Source organism: Diceros bicornis, chromosome 20 (genome assembly GCF_020826845.1).
Source record: "Diceros bicornis minor isolate mBicDic1 chromosome 20, mDicBic1.mat.cur, whole genome shotgun sequence".
Taxonomy (NCBI): domain Eukaryota; kingdom Metazoa; phylum Chordata; class Mammalia; order Perissodactyla; family Rhinocerotidae; genus Diceros; species Diceros bicornis.
In genome coordinates this window covers 62,073,387-62,094,180 of record NC_080759.1, presented here as the reverse complement: position 1 = coordinate 62,094,180, position 20,794 = coordinate 62,073,387, and the positions used below count along the sequence as shown (strand labels likewise).

Sequence of the window (20,794 nt, the reverse complement as noted above, 5' to 3'; positions counted from 1 at the left end):
TAACACAGAAACTGCAGGCAAGCGAGGTTGAGGGGTGGTGGCGCCGAGGGAACTGTACTAAAAATACTGTCCATTAATTTTAGAAAAAACAGCATCTCTGAGGCCGTGGTGGGTGCTCCTCTGGGGGGGGTGCCTTCACACTCTCACGTGGCCTTAAGAGGTCAAGCCAGGGACGGACGTGACAGCATTTTATGGAAGAGAGAGTGGGAGGTGGGTGGGCTGGGACACACACCTGCTCTTCACCCAGAGTGAGAACCAGGTGCGAATGGCCTGCAATTTCATGCCAGCTGGGTAACTATCTATTATCATTCCACCGTGCTGACACTGCTGTCAGGTTTCACCAGAATTTAAATCAGTCAATGTCCCACTTTTCACTGTGAAATGACAGGAGGAAAGGGTGTTGTTGTTGCCTGCAGGGAGGGTTCCAGTGACCAGGGCAGTACGGTTTGGTCCTGATGCCAGGACAGGGGGCACGGGGGTGCCGTGGTGCCCAGGAGCCTCGCTGCTGCTGGTGTGCAAGGCAGGAGGGTCAGGGGAGCCAGGGGCAAGGGAGGACGTGAATGAGTGTGCACGTGCACGAGTGTGAGAGAGTGTGAGTGTAAGCCAGTGGGGTGAATGGGGGGTGTGAGTGCATGTGAGTGTGAGCGTTTGTGGGCAGGGGAACCTCCATCTCAAGAAGCCAGCTGCTGGGGCTGCACCAAGGGCAAGCCCAGTGTCACGTTTGGGACATAGCCCCTGAACTTCCAGGCCTGTAATGACTTCATCTCAGGTCACTCGTTCCCCTTGGAGTCTGACGTTTGCAGGAGAGAGCTGTGAGCTCCCTTCCTTTCTGGTTTGAGGTGAGGGAACTTCCCTGGGGAGAAAGTTTCGGTCCACAGCACCGTGGCCTCGCTGCCCATGCCTGGATACAGGAGTCAGACACCCTACTCACTGCGGGCCCCTGGACGCTCCGTGTTCACTTCTTGCTCTGACAGAGGCGCCCCGAAAACAGTCCAACACACGGCCCTCTAAGGACAGGGAGCTTGAGGGGCGTCAAGAGCTCTAAGGTCTCCACCGATGCTGTGACTGCCATGCCACCACCCCGGCACACACACACCCGTCGTGGACCCAGGCACGGGCTCTCTGAGTGGCTCTGATGGCCAGGAGGGTCAGCTCCAGGCCAGGCTGCCTGAGGCGTGCAGACTGGCCCCTGTTCCCTGAAGGAGCGGGGCCGGCCCCCGGGAAGCTATGAGGCAGGAGGACCTTGTTCCCGGAGGCGGACGATCTATTTCGTTTAACTTTAACTTCCTGCCGTTAGGCGCTGGGGCCTGCATCACGGATTTAGGCTGAGAACAGCTAAACGTGACCTGTAGGCTTGTGCAGGCAGCTGGGCTGGAAGACAGTTGTTGACTCGAGGGCCGCCTGCCGCGGGCGTCTCTTCCCCGATGGCGGCCCCCTCAGATGCGGGTCAGGGGCCAGGCCTCCCCAGGGCCGGAGCCTCCAGAGCAGCCGGCCTCCATCCTGCTCCTCTCCAGGAACAGACACCACTGTGCCTCAGTGGGTCTGCCTGGAGACCCTGCCGGGTTCTGCTGACCACGGCCGCGAGCACAACTCAGGATTGCAATGACACACGGCACGTTTAGCAACTTGCCAGCACCTGGCTGGCGGCCCTGTGCTTCTTGGTAATGGACTTACTTTCCCAATTACATTCAGCTCATTAACACCAAAACTAATCTTGAGAGCTTGAGAAAACCAGATTATGAGGGAAAGCTCGCAGGAGGTGCAGCTCACAGGGCCAGCCCCGTGGGTCAGGAGCCCGGGGGCAAGGCAGGGGTCTCAGGGGAGGGGAGGGCAGAGATGGATCCCCTTAGTTTCTGCCCGCGCCAGCTGGAGGACGCCACGGGGGTGGGGAAGAGGGTCCAGAGTACTGGGCTGGGGGCATCTTTCCTGACCCTGAGCTGGTGGTCAGGGGGTGGAGTGGCTTCTCTGTTCTGGTGAAAAGAGCCCACCCTCGTGCCCGGGGCGGCCGGCCACCTGTGCCCATCCTGCACTACCAATGCCTCCCGTGGGGGGCACCCCGGGTAAGCCAGATGGGGTGCTGGGCCAGGATGTGCTCCTCTCAGGCCCTGAAATGCAGGGTGTGGGGCCAGGCTCACGCCAGCCCAGGGCTCTCGGCATTGTTGAGTTAATGAGTAAAGGATTTTGACAGCAGAGGCTGTAGTCTCCACACCGGGGCTTTCTCAGAAACCTAAAACTGCCTTCCTTTTCCAGTGTATCCCCAGAAAGGTAAGCTGTATGGGCGGGGAGGTGCATGGGGAGAGGGTGTGCTTGCACCTGCCACACATGCACACAAATTGTGGGATCCCCCACAAGTCCTAGCAACACCGTACCGGAGACCACCAGCAAACGTAGCACTGTTAAGCTATGAAAGAAGGAAAGGTAAACTGGTGGCCGAGGTTTGAGGCACACCTGCATGGGGCCGACACCCAAGTCTCGAGAGGTCCACTGCTCACAGGGCTGGCCAGCTCCGTGAAGTACTCTCTCTCGCTGGGGACTCAGTACCCACCAGGATGAGGCCACAGAGCCATTGCCACCCCAAGGATGGGTGAGGACCAGGCGGCTGCAGGTACAGGTGTGCAGGGTGGGACTGCCCTGCCCCTCCTTACCCTGCATCGGAGAACACTGGCCGGCCTTGCTAGGCTGTGAGGTGCCGGCTCTCTACTGTCCACGCGGACATGGTGTCTGTAGCTGTTGTCTTGGCATTTTTGGCATTTTTGGTTTTATTCAGCCATTGTTTGCTGGTGTCTATTCTGTGCTGAGCACCGTGCAGGTGTTCACAGAATGTCCACTTTATGTGTATTCATTCACCTGCTTAAGTCCACCCTCACAGCCACACCCCACGGAGATGTGGATACTGGCCACATCCCTGCTGAGGAGGCCGAGGCGTCAGAGAGGACAGCAGCCTGCCCACAGACAAGGCCACTACAAGTCCTCCCAGAGGCAGTGACAGACCAGGCAGGAGCCAGGGTGCGGGGGCCCTGGAGAGTTACAGGCAGACAGTGTATCTGGCCGGCCGGCCTCCAGGGGCCCCGCTGGGGTGGCGCCTGCTGGGGGACGATGACCATCGCTTCCCTCCTGCTTCCCACCTTGGAGACCTGTGAGCTCGAGGGTCCTGGCCACAGCTTCACCCCCAGAAGTTCAGATTCAAGATGTCTGGAGCCGGCCCCAGGAGATTAAACTGGACGGAGTACTGAAGCTCTCACCAGGCTTCTCAGGTGCTGCTGAGGAGACAGCAGCCAGCTACACGTCCACCCAGGCTACATGGGCAGCAGGTCCCACGTCTGGATTCTCAGCTGAAGGAGCAGAATAAGGGTTTTCCTGTCTCAGAACACGGGAATGCACAGCAGTTCCACATGTGGAGATGTGGCTTGATTCTCCAGCACATTCTGCTTGGTTATTGAGTTGCTGCCATTGCTGTGTGGGGATGACACCCTGCCTCCACGGTGGCCTCTGTGAAGTAGCGGGAAGCGGCAGCCCCCGGTGCACCAGTGTTGAGCATGCCCATTCCCAGGTCTGCTTTGGGGCCCAGGCCTGGGGCGCCTGGTGGCTTCTTGAGCTAGAAAGGCGTCTGTGACCCCACAACACAGCTCTCAGTGGGCCAAGCCTCCAGCAGGGTCAGCCAAGGGGCGGCTTCAGCCTCTTCCCCCACCCCAGGCTCTTCCCCAGCCCAGTCCCCTGGGGGCCCAGCTTCTCCCTCTGGGGTGGCGCCAGGGAGCCTCCCTGGTGACCCTGTGTCCAGGGTGTGACAGCCGCCGTGCCAACACTCCCTCAGAGGTGTGTGGAGGGTGACAACACCTCGATCCTTCACCAGACACCCCTGGGCACCTGCCAGCGTCTGTCTTGGCCATGCATTCCACTCACTCCTCACAGACCCCTCGTAGAGGTGTCGGTGCCGCCCCAGAGGTAAATGAGGGACCTCAGGCCCCCAGGGAGTGACAGAACCAGGATTCAAACCCAGGCTCGGCATCTACTGCCACGTGGGGAATAGATCTTAGTGTCACAGAGGAAACCCTCAAACCCCACGGGAACCAGCCCATAGGACAGTGCACACTCAGGCACGCACACATGCAACCACACATGGACACACACATACAAATGCACACACGTGGGCCTCCTCAGGTGGCCCAGTCCCGTTGGGGTCCATGCCTAGCCGGCAGGCCGACGGTGAACTACACCGAGCACCCAGCATGTGAGGGCCAAGTCCTAAGGGACAGTAGGTCCGGGGAGGCCACAGACCTGCGTTCACTGCACCCCAACACCTGGGGCTTGTGAAATCCACGAAGAAACAGAGCCCTGAGAGCAGGGAGTTTTCCACCTCTGTATTGTCCCAGAAGACATTAGGAACAGGAATTTCCAACTTTCCCATCTGCCTTTGCAGGAAGCCCTCTCCCAGCCGAGAGCTCAAAACCGGCTGGACTTTGGCATGAGAGCTCGGCAGGTGGTGAATTCATTGAGGTTTCCTGCCGCACTGGGAAGGGAAGAAGCAGAACCCGACGGTCCCGTGCCCTGCTCCTTCCCCCCCGTGAGCCCTGGAAGGACGCTGGCTGTCCCTGCCCAGAGGCCAGAGGTCCGGGCCTGGCTGGCTCATAGGACGCCCTCCTGGAGCTGACAGTCGGTGTCCCTGCCAGGGCCACGTCTGTGCCTGAAGCAGAGGCTTCTGTCCGGGGCCCTGGGAGACCACTGGCTCAACATCCCCACCTGCAAAGTCCACACCCTGCAGCCCGCTTCCAGTCTCCGTCGTCTGGCCCTGACCATCCCCCGGGGAACCTCTGGGCTGGTGCCACCTGCCTGGCCCCTCCCTTCCTTTGTGGCCCACCTGGACTGCCCCCCTTGCGCCCCCGGGAAGCCGGCACTCCGGCCGCCACTTGACCCCTCACCCTGGACTCTGACCCCTGTGTCCAGCAAACCATGGGGCTCTCGCCTCTCTAGCACCAATGAACGAACGAACACTTGGGTTTTAGATGTGGACTTGAGATGCAGCCAGCTCCAAGGAAAGGCCAGCGTGGGGCTGAGCTCCGGGCCAGACCTCAGGCTCAGCGGGCGCCTTGCACACCCTGGAGAATGGCCAGCGCAGTGCTCACCTGCACAAGTGCCACCTGGGGACCTGTGGGGACCCACAGCCCTGGCCCGGTCACCGGTCAGCCTGTGTAGATGCCACCCCTGCAGGTGGGTCAGGTTTGGCAGAGCTGGGGGTCTGGGCTGAGGTGGCACCATGAGCCCCCCAAGTCCTGTGCCCTTCTGGGACACTGGAGGCACAGGGGCCAAAACAGAACAGCCTAGCCAGGGCCCTTCAATGACCAGAGGCCTTGTCTCACATGTCTTCGTAGGTGGAAGCCTTTCACCTTTGAGGGGACCTTGGCCTCTGAGAGCACAGAAGCCCTGCTTCTCTGACTTGTTCATTCTGAACATGTTTATGGGAAGAATCTTACAAAATCAGAGGGATTGTGCCAACACTACATCCCCCTGGGGCAGGCTCAGCTCAGGGGGTGACAGGTCTGAGCTGCCCTCATCTCTTCCTGGAGTCTCGTCCCTCCCAGTGGGGTCAAGCATGCACCTCCACTCAGAAGCCATGGCCCCCCTTCCCTGGGACACACGTGGCAGGTCACCTTGCTGGCTCCTCTGACGTTATCTCCCACCCCTCCCCTGGGGGGAAGGCTGGCTTCCACCCAGCTGCTCCTCCAACACAGGCCCACACGCCCACCTCAGGGCCTTTGCACTGGCTATCTTGCCCTGAAGATGCTGTTCCCCTTACAGCCTCCCCACCTGCGCTCTCTGCCTTCTCTCATTCGTCACTAGCTATAGCACTAAATGCATTTACCTCGTGGCACGATCTTGTCTGTCGGTTCCCCACAGGAATACTACCCTCCATGGGAGGTTTGAGTCTGTTCTGTGCAAAGCTGCATCCTCATGGCCTGTAGCAGGGCCAGACACGAGGCAGCACAACGTTTGTTAAATGAATAGTAAACTGGTGAGAGCAGTCCTGGCGCCCAGAGCCGTGACTGCTAGGAAGTGAAGCGGTGCTAGAGAGCTGCATTGATAAAACAAACCAAACTGTCCAAGCCCCAAAGAGCAGCCACTGTACCGAGCTATTGACCTGCAAGGGCGCGAGTTCTGGGCTCTGTCCCAGGAGGGTGCATGAGCTGGGACTGTGTTTCTGGGAGCCTGCGTGTCAGGACTGGGAGGATTGTTCCGTGTCCTTCCAGGAGGCAGGACTTGGGGTGCATCGGCTGCAGATCCCAGCACGTGGTGGAGCGTGCTCTAGGCCAGCTTTGCACAAGCATGGGTGGCACATCCTGGGGACCTGCCTGCCCAGGCGAGCCCTGTGTGGGGCCGTGGTGCTCCCCATCCTGAACCTTGCATGCTCACAGTGTTCTGAGCTGATGCCAGCTGTCACGGTCCACCTGCCTCCGGGGTGTTGTCACTGGGCATGCTGCTCACCGGAGACTGTGTGGCAATTGGGAGAATTCAGCTAAGGAGCTCAGGGAGCCTCTCCCGGGCCCAGCGCCCAGAGGGTTTGACGAAGCTTACAGACAGACGGGAGCCGACATTCACAGATGTGTTCATTCACGCACCCATTCGTTCCTTCACCGGTCCACTCATGCGCTCCTGCTCCCCGATCCACGGGCACTGCTGGGGCGGCAGGGTTCCAGGCACTGGGGACACAGTGGGAACAACAGGCACAAGCTGCCTTTGAGCATTGACCTAGTTGAACCCAGAGAGCTCGGTGTTGAGGAGGCGTCCTCGGGGGCTGGGGTGCTGGCAAGCTCGGAGCTCAGAGGAAGTGGGGCAGGAGAGATGCAGGGGGTGATGTGGGTGGAGCCCAGGGAAGCCATGCACGGCAGGCCCACAGCTGGGGGGTGGGAGGCCGCCATGCACCACGCTGCCTCTCTGCTCCCCGCTGCGACGGCTCCTGGGGCCTCTGCTCCCCACCAGCCCCGCCCACTACCGATCTGTCCCCGCCCCCTCCCAGTCCAATGGGCTCTGCAGGAGTTGGGGGAGCTCCACAGGCACCTGGGCTCACCCAGCACCTCTCCCCTGCCCTGAGCAGAGAGAAGAGACAGAAGACAAGGTATGAAGATGTGGAGAAGGGGCAGGAGATAAGACAGTGAGGTCACGAAGGAGGGCTGGAGCTCGGGGTGGGGGGGTAGGGGGTGGAAGGGGCGGATGGGAGCAGAGGTGCAGGTGGGGCAGAGACCTGGGACTGCTCAGGCCCTCATGCGGGGAAAGTGCCCCAGCCGCCTCGAAGGTTTCCTGGTTCAGGGGACAGGGACCCCAGCTGTGCCCGCTGTGGCCTGGGCAGGGGATCACCCGCTTTGGCTCCAGTGCAGAGAAGGGTAGGGAAGCAGGTTCTGCTCAGAGCTGACACCCCAAGACCTGGTGCCTGAGACCCTGCACCCCAAGACCTGGTGCCTGACATGCGGCACCCCAAGACCCAGCAACCTAAGACCTGTTGCCCTGAGAGCCGGCACCTGAGAGGACCAGCTCCCGGACTCAGAGCTGGGCACTATGGTCCCGGGAGCAGGCCCGTCTCTGCACCCCCCCGGGGGCAGAGCTGGGGGTACTCTTCTCAGAGAAGCTCCGAGATCGTGCCCAGGCACGGCCGGGGGAGAGCCCAGAGAGCAGAGCTGGCCCTGACCTGGGCAGGCCAGGTCCATCCCCCACTGCCCCCGCTCTGCAGCGCCCCTCAGGTGCACAGCTCAGGGTAAAATCTTCTGTCGGAAGGGACTTGGCCTCGGACGCTGGGGAGACAAACACACATGGGAGCGCACCCGAGCTTGAGACCCTGGCCCTTGAGCAACACACGGCGAGGGCCCTGCACAGGGGCCAGGGAAAACCCACCTTCACCCCAGCGGGGCAGAGAGGAACAACAGCCCCTCCTGGAGGGGTGAGAACTTGGCAGGGTCAGGGGGCTGACAGGTCTGCAAAGAAACAGAAGGTGAGACGGGGTCAGGAGAGCCCAGAGACAGGTCACAGAGTGAGGTGCAAGCCCCAGAGGGGTTGGCCACACAGGTTTCTGGGGTCCAGACTCTGAGGAGGGCCTGGTCTCTCTTATGGGAAGTTGGCCCCTGGAAGACTCCCTGGGGAGTCCCCTCTGTGGAGAAGGTAGGACAGGACGCTATCAGCACTTCCCAACCTTTGCCCCTCTGTCTCAGGATATTCCAGGCAATACCTCAGCTCCAAACGCCCACGGATTGTTTTACAGCTGGCGGCTAATTCTCCAGGGGCACTTCCTGAAAATGAGACTTGACTCCTTCAGCACGGAATCTTCCCTCCCACAGAGACTCTTGGGAAAGTCCTTGCTTCCAGGCCTTGGACGTTGGGTCCTGACTCCAGGCCCACTGACTCCATCTGTTCTGCCAGGACTGGGGTCCACTAGGGTCCACTGACTCATCTACCCCAGGAGGACTGGGGTCCACTGGGGACTCTTGATGCTCATCCCACCCTTCTAAGTCATCCTTGCCCTCCAGATCCACTCATGCGTTCCTTCAAGGGAAGTAAGGAAATTCAGCGGGAGCAGAGTAGAGAATGCCCAGGAGCCCACAGGACAGAGCGAGGACAGGGGTCGGGCACAGTGCCGGGGGCTCCTGGTCCTAGGATCAGAGCATGTAAAATAAAAACTACAAGCTTCTGGTTTCAACCCCAGGAGGTAAATACCACCCCACGGCTTCCCTGCAGCCTGGGAAACAGGCTCAGGGCAGACGCCCAGTGCCCAGCGACGGCCGTACCCGTTAGGCAGAGATCCAGACAGAAGTCACAGAGCCAGTGGCCCAGGCTCCCCAAGCGCCCCGAGTGAGACCACAGAGGGCGTGCGTCCCAGCGCGGGGGTCTGTGCCCCCCGCAAGGGCCAGGGCTGGACAGTGACAGTGCTGACCAGACAAGAAGCCCGGGGGAGGGTGCTTTGGAAATGACGGGAATTGGGGTCCAGGCCTGGCAATGGGAAAGTCTGGATTGACAGGCAGCTGTCGACATGTGGGAAGAAGAGGGGGTGATCCCAAGGCTGCGCTCCCCCTGGAGCACAGTTGGGAGAGAGGAACCTTAAGTCTCCAGAAGTGGGGCGCGGCAGCCTCGTCTGGCATGGCTGCAAGGCGCAGACCTGGTGGGAGGCTCTCCACGTCGCACGCCTGACCTGAAGTCCCGGCTGCTCCTTGCCGGGCCCAGGGTCGCCTGGTGTTGGGCTCCTGCTGGTTACGAAAGAGCCCTCTCTGGGGATCTCTTCCTCCAAGACTGGGGCCAAGCGCACCAATGGGGAGCCTTGCAGCCCCAGGGGCAAGGCGGGAAGGGCCTGAGGGTCTCAGAGGCCCCACCGCTGCTGGGCAGGCCGCAACGCTGACAGGGAGGGGGACACCACCGCGCCACCCACCCCAGCCTCCGTCCTTCGAATCCAGGCGGGCCCGTGGGCACTGGATTCACCTCGGGGTGTTTCTGTTGGGGTTTGGGGGCAGCCCCCTCCCTCCTTGTGGGTGGGGAGCTGCCCTCTTTCCTGAGAGAGGGTGCAGTGAAGACCACAGAGACTCCAGGGCTCCATGACGAAATCCCACCTGCCCCCCCTCCGGCCGCTCCAGCTCAGAAGTGAAATCACCACTCCCCAGCGGCTCGGGCCACAGTCGGGGTGCCCTCACCCCCACCCCTCAGCGCTGAGCGCTCTACTTCCAGAGCGCGTCCCCAAGCTGGGTGTCTCACCAGGTCACACCAGACGCCTCCATCGGCTCCAGCCCATTCTGTGCAGGGGCCTACATGTGGCTCAGGCCTCCTCCCTGTCAGGGTCTCGACCCCCCATCACTGCTCCCACCCCCTCAGTAGCCTCCTCACTGAACCGACTCAGTGCCCACCTCTCACCCTGGGACTCATGGGCACGTCAGCTGGACACCTGAGCCTCCTCTGTCCTCTGAGTGTCCCCGGCCCAGTGCTTGGGGACAAATGGACCCAGCTAGCCTAGAACTACCCCCATCCCAGCATCCCCTCTGGTGCCCTCCTGTCCATTCTCTGCCCCACGCCCAGGCAATAGTCTAAGGACTCAGATCTGACCAAGTCCCACCCTCTTTGCCACCTTGGCAGAGATCAAAGTCCTCCAAGGTCTGTGGCTGGGCTGGCTTGGCCTCCCCTCTGGCCTCCCTCTGGCCTCCCCTCAGGCCTCCTCTCCGGTCTCCCTCTGGCCTCCTTTGGCCTCTCCGGCCTCCTCTCTGACTTCCCCTCTGGCCTCCCCTCTAGCGTCCTCTCTTGCCTCTCTCTGGTCTCCCTCTGGCCTCTCTGGCCTCCTCTCTGGCCTCCCCTCTGGCCTCCTCTCTCGCCTCCCTCTGGCCTTCCCTCTGGCCTCCTCTCTCGCCTCCCTCTGGCCTCCCCTCTGGCCTCTCTGGCTTCCTCTCTGGCCTCCTCTCTGGCCTCCTCTCTGGCCTCCCCTCTGCTCTCCCCTCTGGCCTTCCCTCTGGCCTCCTCTCTCACCTCCCTCTGGCCTCCCCTCTGGCCTCTCCAGCCTCCTCTCTGGCCTCCCCTCTGGCCTCTCCGGCTTCCTCTCTGGCCTCCCCTCTGGCCTCCCCTCTGGCCTCCTCTCCGGCCTCCTCTCTGGCCTTCCCTCTGGCCTCCCCTCTGGCCTTCCCTCTGGCCTCCTCTCTCACCTCCCTCTGGCCTCCCCTCTGGCCTCCTCTTCGGCCTCCTCTCTGGCCTCCCCTCAGGCCTCCTCTCTCACCTCCCTCTGGCCTCCCCTCTGGCCTCTCCAGCCTCCTCTCTGGCCTCCCCTCTGGCCTCCTCTCTGGACTCCTCTCCGGCATCCTCTCTAGCCACCCCTCTAGCCTCCCTTCTTGCCTCCTCTCTGGCTTCCCCTCCGGCCTCCCCTCTGGCCTCCAACACTCCAATCTCCCTCTTCCGCCAGGAGCGCCTTCCGTGGTCACCCTGTCACCTCCAGGGCTCTGTCTCCAGAAGTCCCTGGATCCCCACCCCCAGGTGGGCCCTCCCTCAAGCTGCCCACAGTCTCATGATCTCTGCGTGGCCAATATGGGTCCACTGAGCCTTGTGCTGGCCCAGCTTGTGGCCCCCAGGGGAGGCCCGAGGAGAGAGAACACGATGAGAGTGAGAAAGGCCAACCTCGTCCAACGCCTAAAGTGATCCTGGTGTGGGTGGCTGCAGGCTCAGGACCCCCAGGGGAGCACATGTCCCAGGGTCCTAGGCTGGTCCAGAGGAAGGACCCCCCACCCAGGGGCAGATACCATCCCACTGCAGGAGGGTCCTCACCTGTCAGGCCCTGCAGGCTCCACCCGGCCCCGTGATGTGGACGGGCTCCTTGGCCTCAGCAGCCCCGTCCTCCCCTTCCGAATTTCCTAAAGATGCAGTGCCAGGCAGGGGACCCCTGGAGGCCCAAACGCCTAAAAGTGGGGAGCTCACAGCAAGTCCTGTGCTGAGCCCGCCACACCTGTTCCTCACCTGTGCAAAGGGGCTGCTTCCAGCAGCAGCTCCCAGCGGCGAGACCTGGCCACCTCGCTAGTGGCTGTGACCCTGCCCTCTGGCCTTTCTCCATCCCAAGCTGCCTGAGGTGAGAAGCCACCTCGAAACATTGGGACGAATTATTGCCTTAGTTTCAGGGTCCCAGCATCTTATTTCCGCAATCAGGTTAGAAATGGCTGGAAGAAACCTGACCTCTTCAGCACAAGGCGGGTGTGCAAATTCAACACTCAGACCCATGCGTAAGACACTCAACAAATGTTTGGAAACAACAGAAACCCAGCTCTTCTGTGCCTGTAACTCGAGACTGAAGTCGTCTGGGCTCTCCGGACCGATTTAAATGACGGACGACCTAAACAAGTGTGAACCCTGGACAGTGAGCTCAGGGAGGAGGTGCACAGACTGGACGCCCTGCCCACGCAGCCCCCAGGCCCGGCCGGGATGAGGGTGAGGCCTGGGCAAGAGTGCTCTGTGGTGGCTCGCTGGACGGGGCCGGACGGGGCACTGGGGTTGCCTGCCCAGGGAGGGTCTGGGAGACGTCCAAGGGGGCCAGTTCCGTGGGTCTGGACCTGGCTGTAAGTCCAGAGTTCTCAGGGGATGGGGAGGAGGGAGGAAGCCACACTGCAGAGGGCCAGGCAGGGAGGTGGGCTGGGCAGTGAGGAACCCCTGGGGTTCACCCGGCAGAGACCAGGTCAGATCTCTACTTTTCACTGGACAGTGGATCTGGGGGCCCCTGAGCTGTGGAGGGGGCTGGAGCGCAGTGGGGTCTGGTCTGGAGAGTGTCTGGACCACTGGGATGAGGGACTGCGGCTGAGTGACCAGGCAGGTCAGGCTTGTTGGCTGAGCTTCAGTTTTGAGACCTAGAGGGCCCAGAGGCGGTGGGAGGGGCAGGGGTCCACCTGAGGAGCTGGGAGGAGGTCCATGCAGATGCCTGGTTGGCAGCCACACTTTCGGAGAACCCCTGGCTGGAGGTGTGGGACCCCAGGAACCAGGCAGATACCTGGAGGTGCTGGGCGTGGGACACAGCAGGGAGAGCCGGTCAGGGGAGGCTTAGGACCCAGGCCGAGGTGGATGGATAAGGGGCAGCCAAGGGGCTACGGGGACAGGGACAGGGGGTGGGGGGACTCCAGAGGGAGGGGCAAAGAGGTGGGGTCACGTGAGGCCCACGCTGAGCCACCAGGAGAGCCTTGGGGACCTGGGGAGGGTCAGCACAGTGGATTCCAGGGGACAGGAGGGAGGGCAGTGAGTCACAGGGAGAAGACAAGGCTGGGAGGGGGCCAGGCATGTGGAGGGTCGGCTTACTTTTTAGACTGAGGAGACCGAGTCGTTCTGCAGTGCCACCTGATCATGGGCGAGACCCCGATGCCATCACGGTGGGAGCCTCCACATGCAGAAGGGCAGTGTGGGCAGGGTGGGGACAAGGCTGGGCCCAGGGCAGAGGACATCCAGGGGAAGCGTGGTCAGCCCCAAGGTTCTGTCTCCAGATTCCTCTTCATGTTGTCCTCAGAGTCCCCCCAAAGCCTCTACCAATGCTCACCTCTTACCCCTCAAGGGGAGCCAACAACCCCAGGATTACAGCAACGTATGAGAGTGCTGTCACAGTGGGGGTGCCCTGCCCATGAGATGGAGCTGGCTGAGCAAGTGGCCACCCCACCCTGAAGAAGGTCCTCTGGGGACGAGTGCGAGTGCCCAGAGCCCAGCAGGCCATGGTCTTCCCGGGGGAGGAACAGATCTGGGGCCAGGCAAGTATGCAGGTCAGTGCCTCCCCACGCAGGGCTGTCCGGCCAGTGCCCTTGAGGCCGTCACTGGACTTTCAGATGCCAGGCTCCACATCTGTGTGCCGGGGCTGGACTAGGAGCAGCCCAGCTTGCACAGAAAGTACACGTTCGCTTCACACAACAGGGGCGCTGCACGCCCCAGGCGCAGACCCCAGAGTGTGGCACGTCCACCCTGCACATGTCACCACCCTTACAGTGGTTTCACAGAAGAGACAAGGTGGCAGAGGAGGAGACCCCCACGGCGCCCAGAAACCCGTCAGTTCTGCGGGGAGCAGCATGCGTGTCATGTCGGGGCGCTCCCAGAGCCCCGGTTGAGGCTGGACCTGCCCAGTCAACGACCCATAGGACGTGGCCAGTGTCGGCAATTCCCCCATCACAGAGGCGTCCCAAGAGACACATCACATGAGACCTCATGGGTGCTGGCACTTCACTCCTGATCTTACAAACCCTCACTGGAAAGCCCAGCGGGGGACAGACTGAGCATGGAGACCAGGCAGCAGGGCCAGGGAGCGAAACATGCCCAGGAAAAAGGAGGAGGCAGAGGGACCTGGAGAGCTTTTAAGAACCAGAAAGCAGAAATGAGAGGAACTCAAAGGGAGATCGACACACCACAGGCAGCGCTGGAGGGAAGAGGTACCAGGTATACCTGCCAGGTACACCAGGTACCCCCAAACCGCTGCCAGGTATACCAGGTAACCCCAAAACCAGGTCCAAAGTCCTCTAGCCATCTCTCCTCAAAACCTGTCCCTCCCCGTCCCGCTAAGGACATCAGTGCCCCCCAAGGCCCCAGAGGGGCTCTCTCTGCTCTGCCTCGCCCCTCTCCATTCCAAAACCACTGCGGACTGCCCCTGCCACTTGCTGTTCCAGGGCGGGGGTCCTCAGGACCCTTGATCCGCCTCCCCCCAGGCTCCACCTAGTAAGCTACACATGCCATTACATCTCTGCTCCCTCAAGTAAGACCCTCCCTGGTGTTGACCAGCACATTGAAACTTTGTTCCTTGCAAGCTCTTAAGAAAGCTGACCTTCCTATCACCTTGCCCGGGAGTTACCGGCAATTCCCACTTTGCTGGCTCACTGGAGCAAGGCAAGAGAAGAGAAATCTGACAGACCAAGATTTTAAAAGAGAAATCACTCCTATAAATAGGATTTTACTGGGTTTAATCTTGAGTGGCACAGATTTTCTTTCTGCACTGGGAACAAAATATCACTCCAGTGCCTGACAGCAAGAACATTTCCTCTCTCGGTGCATTAAACGGCGCCCATTCGCCCGACAGACAGAAAACCTGGCTGCAGGAGCCCCTGAGCGGGAGCAGCCACGGATGTCTGCAGCCTGGATGGGGCAGAAGGAGCCCCGAGCGCGGAGACGGGGACGCCCGAGCGCGGAGATTTGGAGGCTGCGCGCGCTGGCCGGCCAGCAGGGTCCGGCAACCCTCGGCGCCCCGCACGGCCACTCCCGCCCGGCCAGGCTGGCGGCCCCCGAGCCTCGCTCTGCCTGACCAGAGGCCCAACTCCCGGAGCTGGCCGCGGCGCTCCTCGCACCCGACCTCGGGGCAACGGAGGCCGGACGCGCCCCTTCCGCAGGGAAAACCGCGGGCCGGCGCAGACCGGGAGGAAGGCGGCCGCGGCGCCCAGCTCTGCCCCGGGGCACACGGGAGTCCCGCAGACCCCGTGGGCGGAGACGCGCAGGTGGAGGGAGGCCGCGCCGAACCGGGCCGCTCACCGATCTTGGCCACGCTGGCCACGAGGATCCAGAGCGCGATGATGTACGGGTCCTGGACGTGATGCCACTTGAAGGTGACCACCTGGAAGCCCTGGACCGCACCGTCTGGCTGCTCCTCGACGCCTCGCGCCCGTGGCAGCACGCCCAGCGCCAGCAGCAGCGCCAGCAGCAGCCCCCAGCCGGGCCCCCGGGCCCCGCGCCCCGACATCGCCGCCGCCGCTCAGCGCCCGGTCCAGACGCTCATGTCGTGTGAGTCCTGCTGCGCTCGGAGGGACGCGCTGCGCCGGGGCCACTGGACGCGCCGGGCCGGCGGGACTCGCATCGGGCGGCGCTCAGCCGAGCGCGCTCCGGGTGCGGGCTGCCCTCCCGGTCCCCGCCCGCCCGGCTGGCCTTTAATCGGGCGGCCCCCTCCCGCCCCGGGGCGGGGCCTTCCCGCCCCCGCCGCGCACACGCGACCGCAGACACCATCGCACGCTCTTGGCACGCCCGTCCGGCCTGCGCACGCCCACCCCGGGCCTGACCCGCACCCCTGACCTCACCTCCCACCCCCGCGCGCGGAGTCCCCTTTATTCCCCTCCCCCACTGGCCGGCTCGCTCCCGCCGGCCCTCTCCTGGAGCCCGGGGCTGGAGGGCGCAGGCCTGGAGGTCCGCGCGGCCGCGAGCAGATGGACGAGCCCTGGGACGCGGCGCGGGCCGGGGCGATCGCGTTTCTTGGGAGCGCAGCGCAGCGCGTCGCCGGGACTGGGGGTGGCTGCGCGCCGGGGTCCCTGCGGCTCGGCTGCCTGGTAGTGGGCTCCCGGTGCTTCGGGCGCCCCTCGGTGGCGTCGGCTCAGCTCCGGAGTTGCCTAGGGCAGCTGTGGGCACACTGGCCCCCGGCCGCTCCTTATCCGTAAACGCAGGACCTGGGGCTGTGCAGACCCCACCAGGAGCCTGAGGGTCCAAAAGGGGGCCAGGCTGCCAGCCTCCTGCCCGGCAGGTTCAACACTGAACCTGCATTTCATAACAGGATGGAACAACTTGTCAGAAACCAGGGCCCCCCCTCCTGAGCCTCGGGTGGAGAAGAATCCCTTGCCCAGGCTGGGTCGCCCCTGTTCCTTCTGTGAGGGACCCCTCCTCCCCTGACCTCGGTGCCCAGCGGTGCCACTCAGGCGGCCAACATTGGGACTGGAATACCCTTCCTCCCCAAAAGCTTGGCATCAGATGGACATCTAGGTGGGACCTCTGTCCCCAACCCCCTCCTGCCTGCGCTGCCTTCAAGGGATGGCTCACGAGGGCATCTCAGGCTGCACAAGGTAAACGCGCCCCCTCATTTCCCCCCCAAGCCCACCCTGCAGCCTCAGCCTGGGCAGCTCTGTCTTCCAGCTGTTCTGCCCCAAACCTAGGAGGCAGGCCTGACTTGTTCAGCTCCCCCGTTATCTCTCAGCATATGTCTCTGCTCTACCTTCAGAATACAAACGGAACCCCACCACTGCTCAGCACCTCCTGGCACCCCCTGGCTACTACAAAGGCCTCCTGCCTCACCACCTTCACCTGCCCTGTTGGGCCCTCCTATTGGACCTTCCAATTTAGAGGGAAGATCCAAGTCCTCCCAGGACTCAGGCCCCTCCCCGACCCCCTCCCAGCCTCCCTTCTGGGGACCTCTGCTCGCACACTCCTCGGCTCCCTAAAGTCTTTGCTCCAATGTCACCTTCTCCTCGTCACATAGCTGATCTCTCAGCTCACAATTGTGATATCTGCGCTCCCCTCCCTCAGCTGGTGGTCCTCCACTCCTCCCGACATGCCGGCCCCTCGATTTTTCTGTTGATTGACTGCCCTCTCTGTGGAGTGTCTGCTCCAGGCGTGAAGGCTCCACAAAGCCCAGGAGGCTCATGGCTGCATCCCCATCCCTGAAACTGTGCCTGGCACACGGGAGCACTGGTTGGATGGATGGATGGATGGATGGACAGATGGGCGGGTGGACAGATGGATGCATCTTCTAATATCTGAGTACACATCAGTGTCCCAGAGGCTTGCAGGACAGTGCTGAGCTGGGTGACTTTATTCCGTGGGTTCTCCCCAGTTTCCTGCTGGTGGGAGGCGGCCGTCAGTAGTGTAGTGGGGGAGAGTGGGGTCAAATCGTGCTCAGCTGAGTGACCTGGCTGAGTGGCTGAGCGCTGAATGGCGGGTGAAGCTGGGCGACCATTTGGGAGGATGCTGCAGAGGGCTTCAGTCTTCACTGTGCGTCCTTTGAGGACTTTCCAGCTGAAAGGGCCTCTGCGGTGGCCCAGGGATCCTTGGTAGGCGGAGGAGGACCAGCCTCGAGGGTTGTTGTGAGCACCCTCGGGGGGCAGGACCGAGCTGAGCACAGGTTTGGCACATAGCGCCCGGCAGTGGGAGTATGTGACTGGCTGCCGTGGAGGGCTGTGGAGTCGCTCCCAGCTCAACCGTGTCCATGTTTCTGTCCCTGGCTCCATTCTCAGCCTCCTGTCCCAGAGACAGAGCTGGCTGGACAAGATCGAGGTCACCTCCAGCCCAGACACACTTCCCTGTTCTTTTCTCATGGTTCCTGGGTGAAGCCTTTCGGAAGACTGTCCTCTTTGAAGATGGTGCCCTTGCATTCCTCAGGAAGGGCAAATTCCCACCAGACCAGTGTGTGCCGTGATGCCCAGTGACCCTCTGGTCACCTCACTCTCGGGGGTTTTCAGGAAGAGCCTGTCCCAAGAGCTTACGTCATTTATCCTGGGAGGGGCTGCTTCTGAGACCCAGGAAGCAGTTCAAAGGGCAGAAGAGCAGAGCTTTGTGTGTGGACTCCCAGATTCGGAATGAATGCCAATGCCGGTCATTGGCCGTTAGACGGTGTGCTGCAGGCAGAGGTGGCCGCAGGATGCCCAAGGACAAAGAGAGTTGAAAGGAAGCAAGCCCCTGCAACTGCACAGGTGAGAGCACGGTGTGACCACACCGAGAACGCACTGCTCGGGCGAGAAGTTTGGCTGTCTGGCGGGATCTGTAGGATGAAGCGTCTGTGTTCCCGGTTGCTGGAGGCTCTGGGGCAGCTGTGGTGCTCAGTCCTGTGCCTGCGATTGTGTGGTGCGGAGGGTACCAGCCTCCCTTACAAGTGGAAGTCAGCTGAGGGGGTGTGGAGTGTGTGCACTGCCTCACTCCTCCTGAAACCCATGGCTAGCCACTGGCACCACCCACTGACCCACTTCTCCAATGAGAGCTCCCCAACATGGACTGGGCCACAGGGTGGGTGGGCAGCCCCCATGGCCTCTTTGCCTCTAACCAGGTTGTAGTTTTAGGCAGGGCTGTGGCATCCATGACTCCAGGGCTGCCATCCATATCAAGCAGACTTATGAACAGCACCCCCCAGAGTTGTGCATTGCACAACCCACACAGCCACATGGCCAAATGTACCCAGAGGCCTGGTTGTGTGTGCGGGGGATGTCTTGGAAGTGTCCTGAGGCCTTGCGGGTGTGTGATGATCTGACAACTGCCCGTCAGGCAGGTACGAGCAGCACTGCAGAAGTGCTGCCCCGCAGTGGCCTGGATGGGGAGGCCAGAGGGCGGCCTGCACACACATTGTCGTAGTCTGCTTGGACTGCCAGGACAAAATCCCACAGGCAGGACCTAAACAGCAGAAATCTACTTTCTCAAGGTTCTGGAGGCTGCAAGTCCCAGATCAGGGCTCCAACGGTCAGTGCTGGTGAGGCTCCTCCTGGCTTGTGGCCGGCCGCTGAGCCTCACACGCCGTTCCTCGGAGCGCAGGCGGGAGGGGAGAATCGGATCGCTCTCTCTTCTTCTTCTAAGGCCACTCATCCTGTTGGGTCTGGCGCACCCGTACGACCTCATTTAACCTGAATCTCCTCCTAAAGGCTTATCTCCAAACACCATCGCAGTGGGCGTTAGGGCTTCGACATGTGGGTTTTGAGGGGACACAGCTCAGTCCGTAGCACCAGTGGAAGAGCCATGACTGTATGATACACTCAAAAAAGTTAAAATGATGTGAATAACCAGTCCCAAAAGAACTGCAATGCACCCGACCTGCGGGGAGCCTCTGAACTTCAAGCTTAGGAAAATAAAGTGGAAAACATGACATCTAGTCCATCATGGTAATTTCTTGTTGTGCATTTGATTTGCACAGTTTGCGAAAAACACCTTGTGAATAAAGAGGCAAAAGATTTAGAGTCTGTTCATGCTTTTGCTAACAACAGCAAGAGATGAAGGTTAAGTTTTTAATGTAACTTTAGAAGGTTTACTGTGCACACACAGGTGTTCCTCTCCTCCCACAAGTTTATTTTTAACCCGAAGTGGTCGTACATGAGCTCTTCTTAAAGAGGGAAGGACCTGGTTTGTAGTGCTCCCAGCCAGGGACCCTGGGCTCTCCCTTCCTCCTTTGCCCGCTCGCACCTGCTGTGCGCCGGGTCCTACCCAGATCCGAAACCTCTGGAGCTGACGACGTCACCACTGTGGAAGACTGACCGTTTCTTGTTTGATTGCCAGAGTGCAATCACATTTCTCACAGATTGTGAGTGTCACTCTTCTGGGGTCTGCCTCTCGGTGCCTTTTAACCTCAGGTGGGCCTGGAGCCTTTCCAGCCTGAAGCCGGCTTGCAGATAAGGAGCGTCTGGGGAAACTGAGGCAGGGCCTCTATCAAGCTTCAGCTCCCGTGTTTCCACCTCAACCCACAATGTCCCCAGGACATGCCATCCACCTAGCAGACCCCAGCCCAGGGCTGTGTCCCCCATCCTGCGAAGTGAAGTCCCTGGCCTGGGTCGGAGTCACCCCCCACACACACTGTCCACTGCCAGGGTGGCTGGGCGGGGATAGGAGCAGGCGGACCATAGACCCCTGGGCAGTGCATGGGGGCTCTTGTAGAGGACGGGAAGGTCCCGGGGTCGTGGGCCTGGTGAGGCGAGGCGCCCGGGCGGGGGCAAGGGCTGGGGGTGGTGCCGCAGAGTCTTTGCCCCTGAGGGCCCCAGGAGGGCAGCTTGCAGTCCAGTCTCTGGGAGCTGGGCTGTCTGCAGACCCCGACCCCTGTTGATATAGGGGACCCTCACCCCATTGATATAGGGGACTGTGACCCCCAATATAGGGTACCCTGACCTCTGGTATAGGGGACCCCATCTGCGCGCCCCTCTGCATCTGCGCCCACTTGGCCAGGGCGAGGCTACGCCTGTCCCCCTCCACCCTTGGGGACACTGGAGACCATTGGCGACCGTGACACAGCAGACTCCACTGAACTCCCACAGGAGCCCTGCACCCTGTCCACTGTCATCACGGGGACCCTGCCATGTGGTCACAGCCCCCAGCAGGCGACCCCTCCGTGGAAGCCCCACTCTCTGGGCCCCGCCCCCCTCCTTTCTGGAGGCACGACTCCTGATCCCAGAGGAACACCTTTCACACACGGCCCATGCCCCCTGACGTCCCCAAGGTCCCTCAGTAAGCTCAGCCTGGGACCCCCATGCTGACCCCACCCCAGCTCCTCGCTGGAGGCCCCATAAGAACCTATCAGATGGGGTCGTGTGGACCCCAGCTCCCCAGGCCTGGCTGAACAGGACGAGAAGCACCCCCATTCAGGAGCAAAGTGGAACCCCCGTCAGCACGAGGACACCAGCTGAGCCCAGGAAGGAGAAGAGAAGGTAACAGGCTACCCGTTGAGCTTATCGGGAGAGAAGTGGGGTTTGGTGTTAGAAAAGCTATTCTGTGGTTCCCCATGTTCACAGATTCAAGGAGAATGTCAACCATGTATCAACAGAGGTGTAAGAAGCCTTGGTAAAATTAAAAATCCACTTATGACAAAACATACGAGAGGGAAAACTTTTAGCAAATGGAGAATAGAGGCAGA

General features: G+C 61.4%; 1 protein-coding gene across 2 annotated transcripts in view; it reads right to left on the bottom strand.

Annotated features, from left to right (window-relative positions):
* The window catches only part of SLC9A3 (solute carrier family 9 member A3), a 53,476-nt gene extending 38,174 nt beyond the window's left edge, over window positions 1-15,302 (bottom strand). For both annotated transcript variants that reach the window (XM_058564414.1, XM_058564415.1), the window contains exon 1: window positions 14,971-15,302. In XM_058564414.1, the coding sequence (XP_058420397.1) occupies window positions 14,971-15,178 (208 nt within the window). In that variant the 5' untranslated portion in view covers window positions 15,179-15,302. The remainder of the gene's footprint in view (window positions 1-14,970) is intronic.
* Between the last annotated feature and the right edge of the window lie 5,492 nt (window positions 15,303-20,794).